Below are 20,738 nucleotides of genomic sequence, written 5' to 3'. Positions count from 1 at the left end.
TTGATGTATATCAACTTGAAATGCTCCCAAAAATGGCACTACAGAATGTAAAAAAATAATATAAGCTCTGGCGGACTTGGTTCTATGGTAGGTCTTAAAGGGTTAAGTTCTTAATAAACTGCTTAATGGGATCTATTTGACAGCTTGTAATTTTTATTGTTAATGCTTGAATGTTTTTCCTCAGTTAAATCAACAGTAAATGGACCTGAGCTTTAGCACCAAAATTTCCTGGTTACATTTGGTGTAAGACTGTGTTTTGGGTTAAAATACACCTGTTGCTGAAGTTAACCACATTTTAAAGTTTCTTGGACATACGAACTGTCCAGTATGAGCTATTGTCTGAAAAGGGGGACAGCCATTAACCTCTTTTGGTTGCATTTCAGATAATGATGGACACTCATCAGCATACAGCATGTTGAAGATATCCTTAAAAATCTGATAATACTGGATTTAAAAAAAGAGTAAGAGATTGAAATATTCATTGCTAATACTTTAACGTGTGCCCTCAGGTAAACCACCAATAAGGCTTGTGAACGGCATTGACCGATGCTCTGGCCGAGTGGAGATTCTGCATGATGGCCGGTGGGGAACAGTGTGTGATGATGACTGGGACTTAAAAGATGCTGCGGTGGTGTGCAGAGCCATGGACTGTGGAACACCTCAGAGAGCAAAATCTAATGCCTTCTTTGGTGAAGGCCAAGGAGTGGTCTGGTATTCTTCTGTCAACTGTTTGGGTAATGAGACGTCCCTTGGGCACTGCAGGTATCGCCCCTCTGAAAGCTTTTATTGCAGCCACCGTGAAGATGCAGGAGTGATTTGTTCAGGTAAAAACTATTTTGTCATTAAATATTTTGTCTTTTTTTAATCTTTAGATATGACTTTGGAATTTTTTTTCTGATCAGAATTTCTGTTTTATTTATGTGGCGTGATTGAGTCATGGCAGGTCCAGAGGTCGTTGTTTAGAGCCATCTTTATTATATGCGGCTGCAGCTCTCGGCTGCAACCACACTTACACCAACTTACAACACTGATTCCCCATGTTTTAACAAAGAGGGCGTGATTGCAGATGCCGTGCAGGCGCATCCGCACGGCACCGCAGTCCACGGCCCACCACAATTTATATCACAGTTATTTCCATGACATCAGTGAGAATATTGTATGGATTTCAATTAATGCAATTTTCAGGCACCAACTAATTGCTGATTTTGTGCTCTTTGCTTTGTAGCTACCATTCGACTCATCAATGGGACTGACATGTGCTCAGGAAGGGTGGAGGTCCACTATGGTGAACACTGGTCACCAGCATTTAATATTAACTGGGGAATGAATGAAGCTACAGTGGTGTGCAGAGAGATAAATTGCGGAGATCCTGTCAAGATTTCAAGGTCATTTGGTCAAGGTGAAGATCTGAGAGGACATGAGATCCACTGTAATGGTAGAGAGAGCTCTGTCACACAGTGTACATTTAGGAACTATACCAGATCTATCACCGAAGGTATTGAAGAGGCCTCTGTGGTATGCTCAGGTAAGACTTGATGTTATATTTCAAAAAGAAAATGAATCCATGAAGTTCTTTATCAAACAGATCAAGTATGATTTTTTCCAATTAAAGTGTTGATGCAAACCATCAAATCAATATTTTTGTAGTCTAAACACGTGTTAATCAGGTACAACCCGAGTTATAAATTATGTCACTATCTTCACATATGTGTGCTATAGCAGTGCATATACAGAGAGAAGACCAATAGGATTAGGCCAGCCAAAGCACACACAGACTATTCACAAACACACAAAAGAATTGGACCATATAAGATATAAGATGCTGTGCTTCAGTGCTGCACATGTTTCAGTCAGCTAGCTGGCCGCTACGATTTAGCATGAAGCTGCATCTTTGAACCTTTGTTTTTATATTGTTTTCCTCTATTCTTCACCCTTCCTTTACACAATTTTGCTATTCAATTGCTCTAAATTATTATTACACATAATAATAATAATGGATTGGATTTATATAGCGCTTTTCAAGGCACCCAAAGCGCTTTACAATGCCACTATTCATTCACTCTCGCATTCACACACTGGTGGAGGCAAGCTACGGTTGTAGCCACAGCTGCCCTGGGGAAGACTGACAGAAGCGAGGCTGCCATATCGCGCCATCGGCCCCTCTGGCCAACACCAGTAGGTAAAGTGTCTTGCCCAAGGACACAACGACAAGGACAGAGAATCAAGGACAGAGAATCGGGAATTGAACCGGCGACCTTCCAGTTACAAATACACTTCCCAACCCCCTGAACCACGGTCGCTCAGGGGGTCAAAGTAATTCCTTTACTCATTGAGGTCAACTTGACCTTTTTGATACCTTTAAATGGACAGTCTACTTCTAGGTAGAACAAATGCAATATGGCAAATTATTTTATGCCTAACAAGTGATTTCACCATTACCAGCATTTAGCAAACACAATGTGAGACAACAGATGAATATTAACCACTTACAATGGTAAATGCTATTGATCTGATGATGCACTGATCACCCAGTGAGGGTAATATAGCCAAGGGTCAGCAACATTGAAACTATGAAGAGAGCAATTTCTGAGTCATTTTTGATGCTGTAAAACATATTCCATCTGTATGATGCAGAAATCATAGCTGATTAAGTCTAAAATGGTCTGTTGGTGATATGATTCATTTGTATTTTTTCTTTGCATTTTTCTTTGTATTTATAGATTTATGTTAGATTTATATAACAACTCTGCTTTCCAGGTAATGTGAGATTAGCCGGTGGATCCACTCGTTGTGATGGAAGAGTAGAGTATTTCAATAAAGGCCAGTGGGGGACTGTGTGTGCTGAATCCTGGGACATCAATGATGCAGCAGTGGTGTGCAGACAGTTGGACTGTGGGAGGCCCCATAAGCTTCTTCAGCTTGGCCCTGGTACAGGACAGACCTGGACAGATCAAATTGAATGCAATGGAAAAGAGTCTACATTGAATCAGTGTCAACAAAGACCATATCCATATCCAGACAGGACTTGCAACAACACTGTAGTGGCTGGTGTTTTCTGCACAGGTAAGAAAAACATACAAACCCAGTTCCAAAAACAAAACGTTTGGATCTTTTTAAAAATGTAAGTAAAGAATAAATGCAAAGATTTCCAAATCCATATTTGATTCACAATAGAACATCAAAAAGAATTTAACATCATCAGTGAAATTCTTTTTGGAAAACAAGCTGTGTCCTGTGAAGTAAAGAGGTGAGGGACCACACTGCTTATCAGTCTTTAGTTCAAGCAACAGCATCAGTATGAGGGTGCATTAATGCCCATGAAACTGCCAGCTTGAAAATCTGGCAAAACACCAAAAATGCTGAAATCCAGATACAAGTTTGAGAGAAACAGATGCTTCCAGCAAGAGGACATCTGTTTCCATGTATATTTCAGTGAGACAGTGCTAAACACCATACTACAGCTAATGTAGTATGCTATTCTTTTGCACATAAGCTTCATTGCTTCCTTCTTCTTCATTCCTTCATTTCTCTCCCAGAAGGCCAGCAACTGGTCTTCCTAGTTTGCAAATGTTTACAGACCGTTCATAGAAGACATGGCCTTGTTCCAACTTGCTCTAGAGTTGTAGTCAAATTTAAAATACACTTGGAATTTCTTAAAATGAGAACTGGTTGCAGGGGTCATTTTGAGCCCCTCCAGCATCAGCAGTAATAATGGTAAATAAATAGTCTTTTCAGTTCAGCTTTCTGTTGCTGAGATCAGCCAGAAACCCAGCCAGTTCTCCACACATTTGGGCACACACTCCCCTGCTCTGTACTATCCTGCTGTACCCTGGCTCTGCATCCCACAGGTGATATGTGGCTACAGGACCCTATATATTTATTTGTCAATCACATCTAGCTAGCTCTGTCTTAATTTTGAGCAGCTTTCATGACAAAAAGTGTGTAAACAATCGTGTTGTTAGACAAACCAGGTGCAGCAGTTGTGATTTTACATTAATTTCTATGTGGTCAAAGTGACATCCTCAGCGGTTCCAGGTACTATTAGTACTTTTATTTGACATACTCCAAATTCTATACTAATAATAATTTAGATTACAAGTTGTGATGTCAAAATTGTGCATTTTCTCAGGCTGAATATTTGATATTTTCAAGATTGTATTGTGAATAAAATATGAATTAATCACTGAATTCTGTTTTTACATAAATTTTAAAAAAAAATTTATATGAAAAATGCCAAAGAGTAATATTGGCAGCTTAAATGTTCTTTATCATTTAAAAAAAAAGTTTAATATTGTCTTCTGAGTTTAACCGGTGTACAATATACCTAAATACATGACAGTTGTTTGTTGGTCATTCTTCCATACCTGTGGCTACATATTTAGTTTATTTGCCTTCACAGAAAGCTTGGCGGTGCGCTTGGTTAACAGTAATGATGAGTGCTCTGGAAGAGTGGAGGTTCGTCATGATGACCAGTGGCACACAGTGTGTGACACGGACTGGACTCTAAGTAAAGCTGGAGCGGTGTGTGAGTCGCTGCAGTGTGGACGTGCCGTGAAAGCTCATGGTGGTGCTGTTTTTGGCCGTGGCAGTGGGTCAGTGGTGGAGGCTAGCAATTCATGTTTCGGCAATGTGACATCTCTTCAGCAATGCTCAGTCGAAGGTTTTACAAGAGCAACCTGCGGGCATGAATATGATGCTGGTGTTCTCTGTGCAGGTAAATCCTTATTATTATGTTCAAAATTCAAACATAATTTTTTACGAGATCACAAACAGTATAAATTATTGCTGTGATGTGATGTCACCAACTGTGGTGGTGGTGGGAGGGTAACTGGTAAACTACACGCTTATTGGTTAATAATTACAAGTTGTTAGCCACTGATCATACTTTGAAACAGATAATGACTGAGATTTATGCACTTAATTTTTTTTCTCTTTTTTCCCAAGGGGTCACCAGAGCAGATGAATCTGTATTTTTGATTTGGTACTGACTTCAAAACAGATATTCTTTCACATTTAACCCTGCCATTTAATCTGTCTTCAAAAGGGCACTGGGATTACACTCACTTTCTCTCATTTTCATAGTTTCTGTTTTTTTCCCTAGTTTGGTTTTTTTTTTATGGGTTTATTATTTGGTGGGTTTCTTTCTACATTTTTAGCCTTTTGTGTCTATTAGTATTTTCAAGTGCGTCCTAGTTTAGTTATTCATATTTGTAGTTCTTAGTTCCTTGTCTAATTTTTTAGACATTTCCCTGTATGTAGTCTGTCTCTTCTCCATTTGTTTCCCTTTTTGTCTGTGTGTCTAGTCTGTCTCTCTCTATTCTGTACTTCCCGTCTTATTTTGTAGTCCCTCATCATGTGTGCTGTTTTCTGTCACTCTTTGTGTCCCCTTCCCCCTGTGTCAATTCCCTTGTCTACGATTGTGGTCGACTGAACATATGCATTTATGTTTTTTATTTTGGAATAGGCAGAACTTGCTCTCTTCCTCGCTGACTCTACATCTGTCGTTATGTCACACATTGACTCACTATTTCTTGCACCAAAACACACACACAATGCACAATGGGCTTTGAGGTAGCAGCCAAGAAAGATATAGTTTGTGTCTGTGAGCACCCATGTGTACACCTGTGTGCACATCTGTGTGCGTGAGTGTGCATGTATTCAAAATGTTTCTCCATTTAACGATCTGCTAGATGGTGTGGGGAGCCATATCCCCGTCCCAGAACAAGAAGCAGGCATGGAGGAGATCCAGGCCCCAAATATCTAGAGGCCCCCCAGAGTCCAAGAGCCCAGGGAGGACCATCGGAGGGGCAACCGCCCCACCCTCCTGGAAAGAACTGAGGAAAGCCACAGATGTTGGGTCACCCAGCAGTCCTGGTGCGGAATCCACAGGGGGCTGCAGTGATGTGTCCACGGGCTCCGCCGGCAGGCAGCCGCACAAGAATGAACCGAGCCCTGGGCCCACGGAACGAGCCCCCCCCCCACCCCTGCCGAAGGGGCCCAACTGAGCCACAAGCGGCAGGTCCTGCCAAGCAGCCACCAGGAATGAGCCGGTACATACCTGAGCGCCCAGCCCTGGACACCGAGAACCTGCCTGAAACGCACCAACATCTGAGGGCATCAGCCACCGACAGGGAGCGTTGTGGGGGTGATAGGTCCCCACACCTGGGGGGGCCTGAGATATGTCCAGAGAGGTGGAGTCTAAGACCTGACATATAGACACAGACAAACAGGCACACACAGACACAAACATGCATTCCCACCCTCATGCACACATATACAAATAATTGGCACTCGCCCAATGTGGTGTAACGTTTGACCCATTATGCATACACTGGACACGACTGTGATGACAGCAATACTTTTATTTACAACTGTGGTTTTCGCTTTTCACTGGGACACAGACACTCCCTCTCTCTACTGTCAGGTCCGCTCTCCTCCTCCTCCGACTGTCACTGTGAACATATAAAGAGTCACAACCACATTCATATCCCAGCACACCTGTTCACCCCGCCCCTGCGCCACCCCAGGATCTCACTGCGTCACCCCTCCTCTGCAGCCGGCCAGAGACCACACCCACGCCACAGTGGAGACAAACAGAAATGGACACTGTACACACACACTCACACTCCCCAAGCATACTCTATCTATGTTTTTCCTCAGTTAAATCAGCAGTAAATGGACCTGAGCTTTAGCACCAAAATTTCCTGGTTACATTTGGTGTAAGACTGTGTTTTGGGTTAAAATACACCTGTTGCTGAAGTTAACCACATTTTAAAGTTTCTTGGACATACGAACTGTCCAGTATGAGCTATTGCCTGAAAAGGGGGACAGCCATTAACATCTTTTGGTTGCATTTCAGATAATGATGGACACTCATCAGCATACAGCATGTTGAAGATATCCTTAAAAATCTGATAATACTGGATTTAAAAAAGAGTAAGAGATTGAAATATTCATTGCTAATACTTTAACGTGTGCCCTCAGGTAAACCACCAATAAGGCTTGTGAACGGCATTGACCGATGCTCTGGCCGAGTGGAGATTCTGCATGACGGCCGGTGGGGAACAGTGTGTGATGATGGCTGGGACTTCAGAGAGGCTGAGGTGGTGTGCAGAGCCATGGACTGTGGAACACCTCAGAGAGCAAAATCTAAGGCCTTCTTTGGTGAAGGCCAAGGAGTAATCTGGTATTCTTCTGTCAACTGTTTGGGTAATGAGACGTCCCTTGGGCACTGCAGGTATCGCCCCTCTGAAAGATTTTCGTGCAGCCACCGTGAAGATGCAGGAGTGATTTGTTCAGGTAAAAACTATTTTGTCATTAAATATTGTGTCTTTTTTTAATCTTTAGATATGACTTCCAGAGGTTGTTGTTTAAAGCCATCTTTATTATATGTGGCTGCAGCTCTCGGCTTCAACCACACTTACACCAACTTACAACACTGATTCCCCATGTTTTAACACAGAGGGCGTGATTGCAGATGACGTGCAGGCGCATCCGCACGGCACCGCAGTCCACGGCCCACCACAATTTATATCACAGTTATTTCCATGACATCAGTGAGAATATTGTATGGATTTCAATTAATGCAATTTTCAGGCACCAACTAATTGCTGATTTTGTCCTCTTTGCTTTGTAGCTACCATTCGACTCATCAATGGGACTGACATGTGCTCAGGAAGGGTGGAGGTCCACTATGGTGAACACTGGTCACCAGCATTTAATATTAACTGGGGAATGAATGAAGCCACAGTGGTGTGCAGAGAGATAAATTGTGGAGATCCTGTCAAGATTTCAAGGTCATTTGGTCAAGGTGAAGATCTGAGAGGACATGAGATCCACTGTAATGGTAGAGAGAGCTCTGTCACACAGTGCACATTTAGGAACTATACCAGATCTATCACCGAAGGTATTGAAGAGGCCTCTGTGGTATGCTCAGGTAAGACTTGATGTTATATTTCAAAAAGAAAATGAATCCATGAAGTTCTTTATCAAACAGATCAAGTATGATTTTTTCCATTTAAAATGTTGATGTAAACCATCAGATCAATATTTTTGTATTCTAAACACGTGTTAATCAGGTACAACCCAAGTTATAAATTATGTCACTATCTTCACATATGTGTGCTATAGCAGTGCATATACAGAGAGAAGACCAATAGGATTAGGCCAGCCAAAGCACACACAGGCTATTCACGAACACACAAAAGAATTGGACCATATAAGATGCTGTAAATAGGCTGTGCTTCAGTGCTGCACATGTTTCAGTCAGCTAGCTGGCCACTACGATTTAGCATGAAGCTGCATCTTTGAACCTTTGTTTTTATATTGTTTTCCTCTCTTCGTCACCGTTCCTTTACACAATTTTGCTATTCAATTGCTCTAAATTATTATTACACATAATTAATCCCTTTACTCATTGAGGTCAACTTTTTGATACCTTTAAATGGACAGTCTACTTCTAGGTAGAACAAATGCAATATGGCAAATTATTTTATGCCTAACAAGTGATTTCACCATTACCAGCATTTAGCAAACACAATGTGAGACCAACAGATGAATATTAACCACTTACAATGGTAAATGCTATTGATCTGATGATGCACTGATCACCCAGTGAGGGTAATATAGCCAAGGGTCAGCAACATTGAAACTATGAAGAGAGCAATTTCTGAGTCATTTTTGATGCTGTAAAACATATTCCATCTGTATGATGCAGAAATCATAGCTGATTAAGTCTAAAATGGTCTGTTGGTGATATGATTCATTTGTATTTTTTCTTTGCATTTTTCTTTGTATTTATAGATTTATGTTAGATTTATATAACAACTCTGCTTTCCAGGTAATGTGAGATTAGCCGGTGGATCCACTCGTTGTGATGGAAGAGTAGAGTATTTCAATAAAGGCCAGTGGGGGACTGTGTGTGCTGAATTCTGGGACATCAATGATGCAGCAGTGGTGTGCAGACAGTTGGACTGTGGGAGGCCCCATAAGCTTCTTCAGCTTGGCCCTGGTACAGGACAGACCTGGACAAATCAAATTGAATGCAATGGAAAAGAGTCTACATTGAATCAGTGTCAACAAAGACCATATCCATATCGAGACAGGACTTGCAACAACACTGTAGTGGCTGGTGTTTTCTGCACAGGTAAGAAAAACATACAAACCCAGTTCCAAAAACAAAACGTTTGGATCTCTCTTTTTTTTTTTTTTAATGTAAGTAAAGAATAAATGCAAAGATTTCCAAATCCATATTTGATTCACAATAGAACATCAAAAAGAATTTAACATCATCAAAAAGTGAAATTCTTTTTGGAAAACAAGCTGTGTCCTGTGAAGTAAAGAGGTGAGGGACCACACTGCTTATCAGTCTTTAGTTCAAGCAACAGCATCAGTATGAGGGTGCATTAATGCCCATGAAACTGCCAGCTTGAAAATCTGGCAAAACACCAAAAATGCTGAAATCCAGATACAAGTTTGAGAGAAACAGATGCTTCCAGCAAGATGACATCTGTTTCCATGTATATTTCAGTGAGACAGTGCTAAACACCATACTACAGCTAATGTAGTATGCTATTCTTTTGCAAATAAGCTTCATTGCTTCCTTCTTCTTCATTCCTTCATTTCTCTCCCAGAAGGCCAGCAACTGGTCTTCCTAGTTTGCAAATGTTTACAGACCGTTCATAGAAGACATGGCCTTGTTCCAACTTGCTCTAGAGTTGTAGTCAAATTTAAAATACACTTGGAATTTCTTAAAATGAGAACTGGTTGCAGGGGTCATTTTGAGCCCCTCCAGCATCAGCAGTAATAATGGTAAATAAATAGTCTTTTCAGTTCAGCTTTCTGTTGCTGAGATCAGCCAGAAACCCAGCCAGTTCTCCACACATTTGGGCACACACTCCCCTGCTCTGTACTATCCTGCTGTACCCTGGCTCTGCATCCCACAGGTGATATGTGGCTACAGGACCCTATATATTTATTTGTCAATCACATCTAGCTAGCTCTGTCTTAATTTAGCTCTCACGACAAAAAGTGTATAAACAATCGTGTTTTTAGACAAACTAGGTGCGCAGCAGTTGTGATTTTACATTAATATCTATATTGTAAAAGTGACATCCTCAGCAGTTCCAGGTACTATTAGTATTTTTATTTGATGCACTCCAGTTCCGTAGTCAAAGGAGCTTGCAAAGAAAGGCGTCTGGACTTCTTTAAGTTGCTTGAAGACGTTTCACTTCTCATCCGAGAAGCTTCTTCAGTTCTAAGGTCAAATGGTGGAGAGTCCCAGATATAAACCTAGTGGGAGTAACCCCCCACAGAGGGACAAAAGGACCCCCTGATGATCCTCTAATCGCCTGAGCCAAGGTATGAAACTGGGTGTGGGTCCCAATCAGCCAGAGTTTCGGGTGAGTTCATTGTGAAGCCTGGCCCCACCTTATCATGCGAATTCCTGAGATCAGATGGCCCAGGATGTGAGTGGGCGTTAAGGCGTCTTGGAAGGGATCTCAAAACTGGATTATAGAAGGCAGAGAGTTGGTGTCGTAAACCACCGCCTCTGTTCAAAGATGGTCGCTCACAGTGGACATAGATGGCTTCTTTCACTCCTCTTTCAAACCATCGCCTTACATATCACCGCCTTTACCCAGGGGATGCCATACCCTGCATCTATGGACTTCCTAAAATCCACAAGGAAGCTGTCCCACTCAGACCCATAGTCAGTAGCATAAACTCAGCCACTTATAACATTGCTAAACACCTTGCTACCATCCTTGCTCCTCTTGTGGGGAACACCCCACACCACATCAAGAACTCCACCGACTTCACCGACAAGGTCCAGAAACTTACCCTGGATCCAGATGAAACCATGGTGTCCTTTGATGTAATCAAATCAAATCAAATCACTTTTATTGTCACATCACATGTGCAGGTACATTGGTACTAGAGATGGCACGATACCACTTTTTTATGTCCGATACCGATACCGATATCATAAATTTGGATATCTGCCGATACCGATATGAATCCGATATAGTGTTTTTTAATCAACAAAACTGTTTTTTAAATATCTTGCTGCATTTTGTATAAGTTCATACTCAAGTTTAAAACAACAACTACACTAAAGCTATTCTGTTATACCTGTATGCAAAAAAAAATATTTCATAGTTCAGCAATACTGATCAATCTAATAAACTTAAACCTACACCATCCTCCCTATTCTGGTATTTTAAAGAGTACTTAGCATAAATATTAAGCAACCTAACTAATAGGGTTCCAACTCCCAGCAACAACAAAAATAAATAAATAAAAAATAGGGAACCACCCCTCACGCTCCACCTCATGATGCTTAATCGACGTAATCAACCTTAATTTGATGCAGTGTGAAAAAAAATGCACAGAAATCAATTATTTTTCAAGAAATATTAAATAGATTCAACATCTTTCTTCAACAAAATTGCAGACTGCACAGATGGTACCTTCCCAAAGGAAAAAGTACTATAGCTTACTAGGGTATATTAGACTTAACAGTTACTATATACAATAATTGACTTCTATACATTTTACATCAGATTAAAACTTTGGGTGTAAGATTCAGATAAATATTAAATAATTAAAAGCTCGACATTTTAAATGAGAATAAGAAAGAAAAGTATGTCTTTGTGCCCCCTTTTCCCTGTTAATGCCCTATCGGCCCCCCTGGCTAAACTTTGCTAGATCCGCCCCTGCACAGTTACCAGCCGTCAGCTACGTAGAAAAAGATCCTGGTGTAGAAAGTAATAATAAATAAATTCTAACAACAGCTGATCAAGCTTAAACGTGCTGCTGTTGTTCAGCCGCTGGTTTCCTCTGTCTGGTGCAAAGTGGGCCAAAAGCAAACAAGAGACACGGACTCGCGACAGAAAAGCCGATCAGCTGATCATTAAGCAGTTTCATGATTGAAGTAGCAGCCGGAGAGCGAGAGGCAGTCGCTCGTTAAGCTTGACGCAGGAATGCTTTACAGACATTCAGAGATGGACTTACACACTTGCGTTACTTCTCTCGGGGATAACTTTGTCGGAGATGAAATGCCGGGTTGCTAGCGAAGCTCCACATGCTATCCAGACCACCGACAGGTCCCGCATGCCACAGCCGCTCTATCACGTGATGCATACTGCTCCGACGTGCTAACGTTCTGAGGTGAGTTACAGCGTGTTGCAAGTTTTGTGAGGTGCTTTCGTGATATTTAATGGATCGGATTACATTTTTTTTTTCTCCGCTATCCGATCCAGTAATTTAGGTCAGTATCGGACCGATACCGATACGTAATATCGGATCGGTCCATCTCTAATTGGTACAGCACATGTGAGTGAAATTCTTGTGTGCGAGCTTCACAAGCAACAGAGTTGTGCAAAATACAATAATGTAAACAAGCAAAATACAAGAATGGCTACATCTGAAACTAATAAATAAATGTACAATATATAATAGTATATGCATTTCTGGATGTGTATACTAAATATTTTTCTACGTGTGTGTGTGTGTGTGTGTGTGTGTGTGTACACACATATTTTACAAATTAAATAGAGTAAACAATAAATAAAATATATAAAAATATACAGAGTTGAGACATGTGCAAAACAGTGGCATTACTGTACAGTATGGAGTGCATAATGTTAAAGTTCCAGTAGTGGAGGTGAGGTGTCTATGACGTGTTCAGCAGTCTGATGGCCTGGTGGAAGAAGCTGTCTCTCAGTCTGCTGGTATGGGACCGGATGCTGCAGAACCTCCTTCCTTCCGTACTACTCGCTGGAGAGCTTTGCAGTTGTAGGCGGTGCTGTTGCCATACCAGGTGGTGATGCATCCAGTGAGGATGCTCTCAATGGCACAGTGATAGAAGGTCCTGAGGATGCGGGGCTCATGCCGAATCTTTTCAGTCTCCTGAGAAAGAAGAGGTGCTGCTGCGCCTTCTTCACTGTTTTGTTTGTGTGTACTGACCACGTAAGATCCTCAGCCAGATGTACACCAAGGAACCGGAAGCTGCTCACTCTCTCCACAGCAGCGCCATTGATGGTGATGGGGGTGTGTACTTCTCTGCACCTCCGGAAGTCCACTATCAACTCCTTTGTCTTTGCGACGTTGAGGGTGAGATGGTTGTCTTGACACCAGTGGGTCAGGGCGCTGACCTCCTCCCTGTAAGCCGTCTCATCACCATTGGTGATAAGACCCACCACTGTAGTGTCGTCCGCAAACTTCACAATGATGTTGGAGTTGTTAGTGGCTGTGCAGTCGTAGGTGTAGAGTGAGTATAGGAGAGGGCTCAGTACACACCCCTGTGGAGCACCAGTGTTCAGTGTGATGGGGGATGAGGTGATGCTGCCCAGTCTGACCACTTGGCGTCTGTCAGACAGGAAGCTAAGGATCCAGCTGCAGAGGGAGCTGCTCAGTTCTAGATCCTGCAGTTTCCTGTCCAGCTTCGAGGGAACGATGGTATTGAATGCTGAGCTATAATCTACAAACAGCATTCTCACATACGTGTCACATGTAGTCTCTCTCTTCACTTGCATACCCACCACGGAGGCCGTGGAGACTGTCAGAAAACGACTACAAGAAGACAGCTCCTTGGAGGACAGGACCAACTTCACACCCGATCAGATTTGCACACTGTTAGACCTCTGCCTCACCACTACATATTTCAAATACAACGAAGGCTTTTACAGACAAAAACATGGCTGTGCCATGGGCTCCCCCGTGTCACCTATTGTAGCCAACCTTTACATGGAGGGAGTGGAAAGGAAGGCCCTTGGCTCTTTCAAAGGAAGAGTACCCAGCCACTGGTACAGATATGTGGACGACACCTGGGTCAAAATCAAAACACAAGAAGTGGAATCCTTCACTGCGCACATTAACGCTGTGGATAAAAACATCAAGTTCACCAGGGAAGACACAAAGGGCAACTGTTTGCCTTTCCTGGACTGCGCTGTGCACATTGAAGAGAACGGCAAACTCAACATCGAAGTTTACCGGAAGCCCACACACACCGACCAGTACCTCCTCTTTGACTCCCATCACCCTTTGGAACACAAACTTGGAGTAATTAGGACCCTACACCACCGGGCAGAACATGTTCCCTCTAAGCCTGAAGGAAAAAAGAAGGAACACACACATGTAAAGGAAGCACTCAAAACGTGCGGCTATCCTAAATGGGCGTTCTTAAAATCAGCAAAGAGGCACAGAAAAGAAGACCAGACACCAGCGAGGGAGGATAAGAAGGACAGACGCAACAACATTGTCATCCCCTATGTAGCCGGTGTATCAGAGAAACTCAGGAGAGTTTTCTCCAAGCATGACATCCCGGTGCATTTCAGACCCAGCAACACGCTCAGACAAAAACTGGTTCACCCGAAAGACAAAACGCCAAAACACAGACTTAACAATGTGGTGTATGCTGTACAGTGCAGCGAGGAATGCTCAGACCTCTACATTGGAGAGACCAAACAGCCACTTCACAAGCGCATGGCACAACACAGAAGAGCCACCTCCACAGGACAAGACTCAGCAGTCCATCTGCATCTTAAGGATAAAGGACACTCTTTCGAGGATGCCAATGTTCACATTTTGGACAGAGAGGACAGATGGTTTGAAAGAGGAGTGAAAGAAGCCATCTATGTCCACTGTGAGCGACCATCTTTGAACAGAGGCGGTGGTTTACGACACCAACTCTCTGCCATCTATAATCCAGTTTTGAGATCCCTTCCAAGACGCCTTAACACCCACTCACATCCTGGGCCATCTGACCTCAGGAATTCACATGATAAGGTGGGGCCAGGTTTCACAATGAACACACCCGAAACTCTGGCTGATTGGGACCCACACCCAGTTTCACACCTTGGCTCAGGCGATTAGAGGATCATCAGGGGGTCCTCTTGTCCCTCTGTGGGGGGTTACTCCCACTAGGTTTATATCTGGGACTCTCCACCATTTGACCTTAGAACTGAAGAAGCTTCTCGGATGAGAAGTGAAACGTCTTCAAGCAACTTAAAGAAGTCCAGACGCCTTTCTTTGCAAGCTCCTTTGACTACGATGACCTGGATGACTGAGAACCTTCACAGACACTCCAGTTCCGTATTAATAATAATGATTAGAAATTACAAGTTGTGATGTTAAAATTGTACATTTTCTCAGGTTGAACATTTGATATGTTCAAGATTGTATTGTGAAAAAAATATGAATTAATCAATGAATTCTGTTCTTGTGTGTAATTAATCAAATTCTGTTTTTTTTTCTTAACTGGATTCTGATTTTACAAAAATGTTTTACTGAATTTTTACATAAAATGCCAAAAAACAATGTTAAACAAATGTTCTTATTAATTTAAAAAAATATATTGTATCTGAATTCAAATAGTGTATAATATACCTAAATACTAGAGATGGCACAATACCACTTTTTTATGTCCAATACCGATACCATAAATTTGGATATCTGCCGATACCGATATGAATCCGATATAGTGTTTTTTAATCAACAAAACTGTTTTTTTAATATCTTGCTGCATTTTGTATAAGTTCATACTCAAGTTTAAAAGAACAACTACACTAAAGCTATTATGTTATACCTGTATGCAAAAAAAAGATTTCATAGTTCAGCAATACTAATCAATCTAATAAACTTAAACCTACACCATCCTCCCTATTCTGGTATTTTAAAGAGTACTTAGCATAAATATTAAGCAACCTAACTAATAGGGTTCCAACTCCCAGCAACAACAAAAATAAATAAATAAAAAATAGGGAACCACCCCTCACGCTCCACCTCATGATGCTTAATCGACGTAATCAACCTTAATTTGATGCAGTGTGAAAAAAAATGCACAGAAATCAATTATTTTTCAAGAAATATTAAATAGATTCAGCATCTTTCTTCAACAAAATTGCAGACTGCACAGATGGTACCTTCCCAAAGGAAAAAGTACTATAACTTACTAGGGTATATATATTAGACTTAAAAGTCACTATATACAGTAATTGACTTCTATTCATTTTAGATCAAATTAAAACTTTGGGTGTCAGATAATTATTTATTAAAAGCTCGACATTTTAAATGAGAATAAGAAAGAAAAGTATGTCTTTGTGCCCCCCCTTTTCCCTGTTAATGCCCTATCGGCCCCCCTGGCTAAACTTTGCTAGATCCGCCCCTGCACAGTTACCAGCGTCAGCTACGTAGAAAAAGATCCTGGTGTAGAAAGTAATATTAAATACATTCTAGCAACAGCTGATCAAGCTTAAACGTGCTGCTGTTATTCAGCCGCTGGTTTCCTCTTTCTGGTGCAAAGTGGGCCAAAAACAAACAAGAGAGACGGACTCGCGACAGAAAAGCCGATCAGCTGATCATTAAGCAGTTTCATGATTGAAGTAGCAGCAAGAAGAGGCAGTCGCTTGTTAAGCTTAGCAGGAATGCTTTACAAACATTCAGAGATGGACTTACACACTTGCTTTACTTCTCTCGGGGATAACTTTGTCGGAGATGAAATGCCGGGTTGCTAGCGAAGCTCCAAATGCTATCCAGACCACCGACAGGTCCCGCATGCCAGAGCCGCTAGTGATGTGCGGATCGATCCTGAAATATCGATTCCTCCGATACCAGTCATTTATGTTCTAGAATCGATTCTCACATTAAAATATCGATATTTTTAGTAATTTAGGGTTAATTTGTAGTTTATCATTAACAGCAACACAGTGGAAAGAAACTATAACATTCGGATTGTCTACATTCAAAGGAACTACTTCCTCTTCCGCCTTTCATAGTCATGTGCGAAATACGGCTGTATAAAGTTTAATTTAATTTAATCTAATCTAATAACTTTAATCTCAGCCAAACCGATTTACTCACGAACAAACAAAACACTGAAAAAGCCAAACAATAACATTTTTAAGTTATCAAAGTGACTTATATATCATGTTTAACCCGAGTAGTGAAAGCCCGCGGGGGTTTGAAGACGATGTGTCGATCGGCTCAGATATTTGAAGTTTACACAGCTACATTCTCACCTGAAAACATGTTAAAAGTTTGGGTTTTTTTGCGACCCACAAAGAGAAATAAGAGTAATATTAAAACTAAGTCGCTGCCGCCATTGTTGGAAACTAGAATTGGCTCGGCCGCGCTATGAATTCTGCAATATGGTTTTTCAATTTTGTTGTCCAGGTGGAAAATTGGGAGAATGGTGGCTCCGGGATTCTCCCGGAAAAATCGGGAGGGTTGGCATGTATGGTTGTGGCAACATCACTAACCTTGTCAAACACCTCAGAGTAAATCATATCACAGAATATGAGGCACGTATGTTGAGACGAACTGAAGAGGAGGAGAGGGACAGGTGCTGCTAGGGCGAGACACACTCTCTCACAGAGTCCTTTAGTGCTGCAGGCAGGCAAGGTATTCAAATAATAATAATAATAATAATGGATTGGATTTATATAGCGCTTTTCAAGGCACCCAAAGCGCTTTACAATACCACTATTCATTCACTGTCACATTCATACACTAGCGCACAACTTCAGTTTTTTTTATTTCTATGTGATGAACTCTGCATTATTAAGTGATAAGAACAAGTAATCTGATGTCCTGTAATCATTATGACGCTATAATTTGAGATACAATAAATAAAATATGTTTTTTTGTATAAAGTATCGGTATCGGATCAGTATCGTCGATACCACCCTGAAAAGTACTTGGTATCGGATCGGAAAGGAAATCAGTGGTATCGCACATCACTAAGAGCCGCTCTATCACGTGATGCATACTGCGCCGACGTGCTAACGTTCTGAGGCGAGTTACGGCGTGTTGCAAGTTTTGTGAGGTGCTTTCGTGATATTTAATGGATCGGATTACATTTTTTATTTTTCTCCGATATCCGATACGCAATATCAGATCGGTCCATCTCTACTAAATACATCACAGTTCTTGTATTTATGTTGTATTCTTCCATATCCTGTGGTTGCATGTGCTCTTTATTTGCCTTCACAGGAAGCTTGACTGTCCGGTTGGTTAACGGTACTCATAAGTGCTCTGGAAGAGTGGAAGTTCGTCATGATTCCCAGTGGCACACAGTGTGTGACACGGACTGGACTCTAAGTAAAGCTGGAGTGGTGTGCGAGACTCTGGAGTGTGGACGTTCCATGAATGCTCCTGGTGCTGCTTTTTACGGCCCAGGCAGTGGACCAGTGGTGGAGGCTAGCTCTTCATGCTTTGAGACTGTGACTTCTATTCAGCAATGCTCGGGCAAAGGTTTTACAAGAGCAACCTGCGGGCATGAACATGATGCTGGTGTTTTCTGTGCAGGTAAAGACTTTTATTATTATATGTTAAAAATTCTGGCACATTTTTTCTTAAGGTCATAGACATTATGAATGATGAGGGTAACCCTAACTTTCATCAACCGCTGCCCTGATGTTCTGTTATGGAGCTTTGAGATAAGTGTTTTCACCATCACCGTCTTGGTTCTTTGATACCCCCAGCGCTGGGTTACACTAACTTGTGACCTTGTTTTGCTGAGTTTGTTATGCGTACCACTCGCAAACTGGGAATATTTCACCTGTAAGGCAAATGTTTTTACCAGTATACCTGAATGACTGATACCATGAATTCAGAATGAAAGTTTTCATAGGCATCAAGTTAGAACTCATTTTCCCTCAAACTTTGGTAGGATAGGGGGCATTTTGCAAACCACAGATGTCACTTTCTGGTGGCTGTTAAAAAGCATGTAGGTTCATTTTTAAGAACCTGAAACTAATTTGATGTTTTGTTTTAACGTATGAGACAATACACAATATAGAGGAAATTCATCAGTATTTGATTCCACAAAAACTGAGGCATGAAAAATTGTGATTTCATTTGCACAATGCAAATAAATGCTTAGTTTGTTATTTTTTGAAAATACAATGTTTTTTACATTATCCTGAACAGATAAAAAAAAGTCTACAGCACTTTCATGCTTGTAAGTTAAGGAAGTAGGTAAAACCAAGAGCTGCTTGGTATAATTTGTTATAAATTGGTATATGTAAGCTGTAGAGGTGCTTACAGGTATGTTTTGTAAAAGCCAGGGTTGGCATTTCTTCCTTCACAGCTACCCTAATGTAGTTCATTATTTTATTATCTTACATACTATATACCTGAGTAGTATACACATTTAATGTTTCATTTTAAATAAAAGTGACTAAATGCTATATAATATCCAAGTAATATTACACGTAAGTAATTGTTATTCGTTGAAAATCGAAAGAGTCTGTTAGCTGCATCTAAGCTATATGATCTACATATTAATGTGAAAATATTGTACAATATATTGTGCGCACATGTACAGCACAGATGTCTTTTGAGAACTACAGTGGGGCAAAAAAGTATTTAGTCAGCCACCAATTGTGCAAGTTCCCCCACTTAAAATGATGACAGAGGTCAGTAATTTGCACCAGAGGTACACTTCAACTGTGAGAGACAGAATGTGAAAGAAAAATCCATGAATCCACATGGTAGGATTTGTAAAGAATTTATTCGTAAATCAGGGTGGAAAATAAGTATTTGGTCAATAACAAAAATACAACTCAATACTTTGTAACATAACCTTTGTTGGCAATAACAGAGGTCAAACGTTTACTATAGGTCTTTACCAGGTTTGCACACACAGTAGCTGGTATTTTGGCCCATTCCTCCATGCAGATCTTCTCGAGAGCAGTGATGTTTTGGGGCTGTCGCCGAGCAACACGGACTTTCAACTCCCGCCACAGATTTTCTATGGGGTTGAGGTCTGGAGACTGGCTAGGCCACTCCAGGACTTTCAAATGCTTCTTACGGAGCCACTCCTTTGTTGCCCGGGCGGTGTGTTTTGGATCATTGTCATGTTGGAAGACCCAGCCTCGTTTCATCTTCAAAGTTCTCACTGATGGAAGGAGGTTTTGGCTCAAAATCTCACGATACATGGCCCCATTCATTCTGTCCTTAACACGGATCAGTCGTCCTGTCCCCTTGGCAGAAAAACAGCCCCATAGCATGATGTTTCCACCCCCATGCTTCACAGTAGGTATGGTGTTCTTGGGATGCAACTCAGTATTCTTCTTCCTCCAAACACGACGAGTTGAGTTTATACCAAAAAGTTCTACTTTGGTTTCATCTGACCACATGACATTCTCCCAATCCTCTGCTGTATCATCCATGTGCTCTCTGGCAAACTTCAGACGGGCCTGGACATGCACTGGCTTCAGCAGCGGAACACGTCTGGCACTGCGGGATTTGATTCCCTGCCGTTGTAGTGTGTTACTGATGGTGACCTTTGTTACTTTGGTCCCAGCTCTCTGCAGGTCATTCACCAGGTCCCCCCGTGTGGTTCTGGGATCTTTGCTCACCGTTCTCATGATCATTTTGACCCCACGGGATGAGATCTTGCGTGGAGCCCCAGATCGAGGGAGATTATCAGTGGTCTTGTATGTCTTCCATTTTCTGATGATTGCTCCCACAGTTGATTTTTTCACACCAAGCTGCTTGCCTATTGTAGATTCACTCTTCCCAGTCTGGTGCAGGTCTACAATACTTTTCCTGGTGTCCTTCGAAAGCTCTTTGGTCTTGGCCATGGCGGAGTTTGGAGTCTGACTGTTTGAGGCTGTGGACAGGTGTCTTTTATACAGATGATGAGTTCAAACAGGTGCCATTCATACAGGTAACGAGTGGGGGACAGAAAAGCTTCTTACAGAAGACGTTACAGGTCTGTGAGAGCCAGAGAT

General features: G+C 41.6%; 1 protein-coding gene across 2 annotated transcripts in view; it reads left to right on the top strand.

Annotated features, from left to right (window-relative positions):
- The window catches only part of LOC146691740 (scavenger receptor cysteine-rich type 1 protein M160-like), a 55,367-nt gene that overhangs the window by 33,258 nt on the left and 1,371 nt on the right, over nt 1-20,738 (top strand). For both annotated transcript variants that reach the window (XM_085431693.1, XM_085431694.1), the window contains 8 exons: nt 510-824; nt 1,226-1,525; nt 2,758-3,063; nt 4,400-4,714; nt 6,985-7,299; nt 7,637-7,936; nt 8,840-9,145; nt 17,992-18,306. In XM_085431693.1, coding sequence (XP_085287819.1) covers nt 510-824; nt 1,226-1,525; nt 2,758-3,063; nt 4,400-4,714; nt 6,985-7,299; nt 7,637-7,936; nt 8,840-9,145; nt 17,992-18,306 — 2,472 coding nt within the window. The remainder of the gene's footprint in view (nt 1-509; nt 825-1,225; nt 1,526-2,757; nt 3,064-4,399; nt 4,715-6,984; nt 7,300-7,636; nt 7,937-8,839; nt 9,146-17,991; nt 18,307-20,738) is intronic.

This window comes from Copadichromis virginalis, linkage group LG15 (assembly GCF_057382275.1).
Source record: "Copadichromis virginalis isolate Kocher_CV1m ecotype Utaka linkage group LG15, C_Virginalis_male_GT1.1, whole genome shotgun sequence".
Classification (NCBI taxonomy): Eukaryota; Metazoa; Chordata; class Actinopteri; order Cichliformes; family Cichlidae; genus Copadichromis; species Copadichromis virginalis.
The sequence above is the reverse complement of the archived record's forward strand: the minus strand, read 5'-3'. Positions and strand labels throughout refer to the sequence as shown.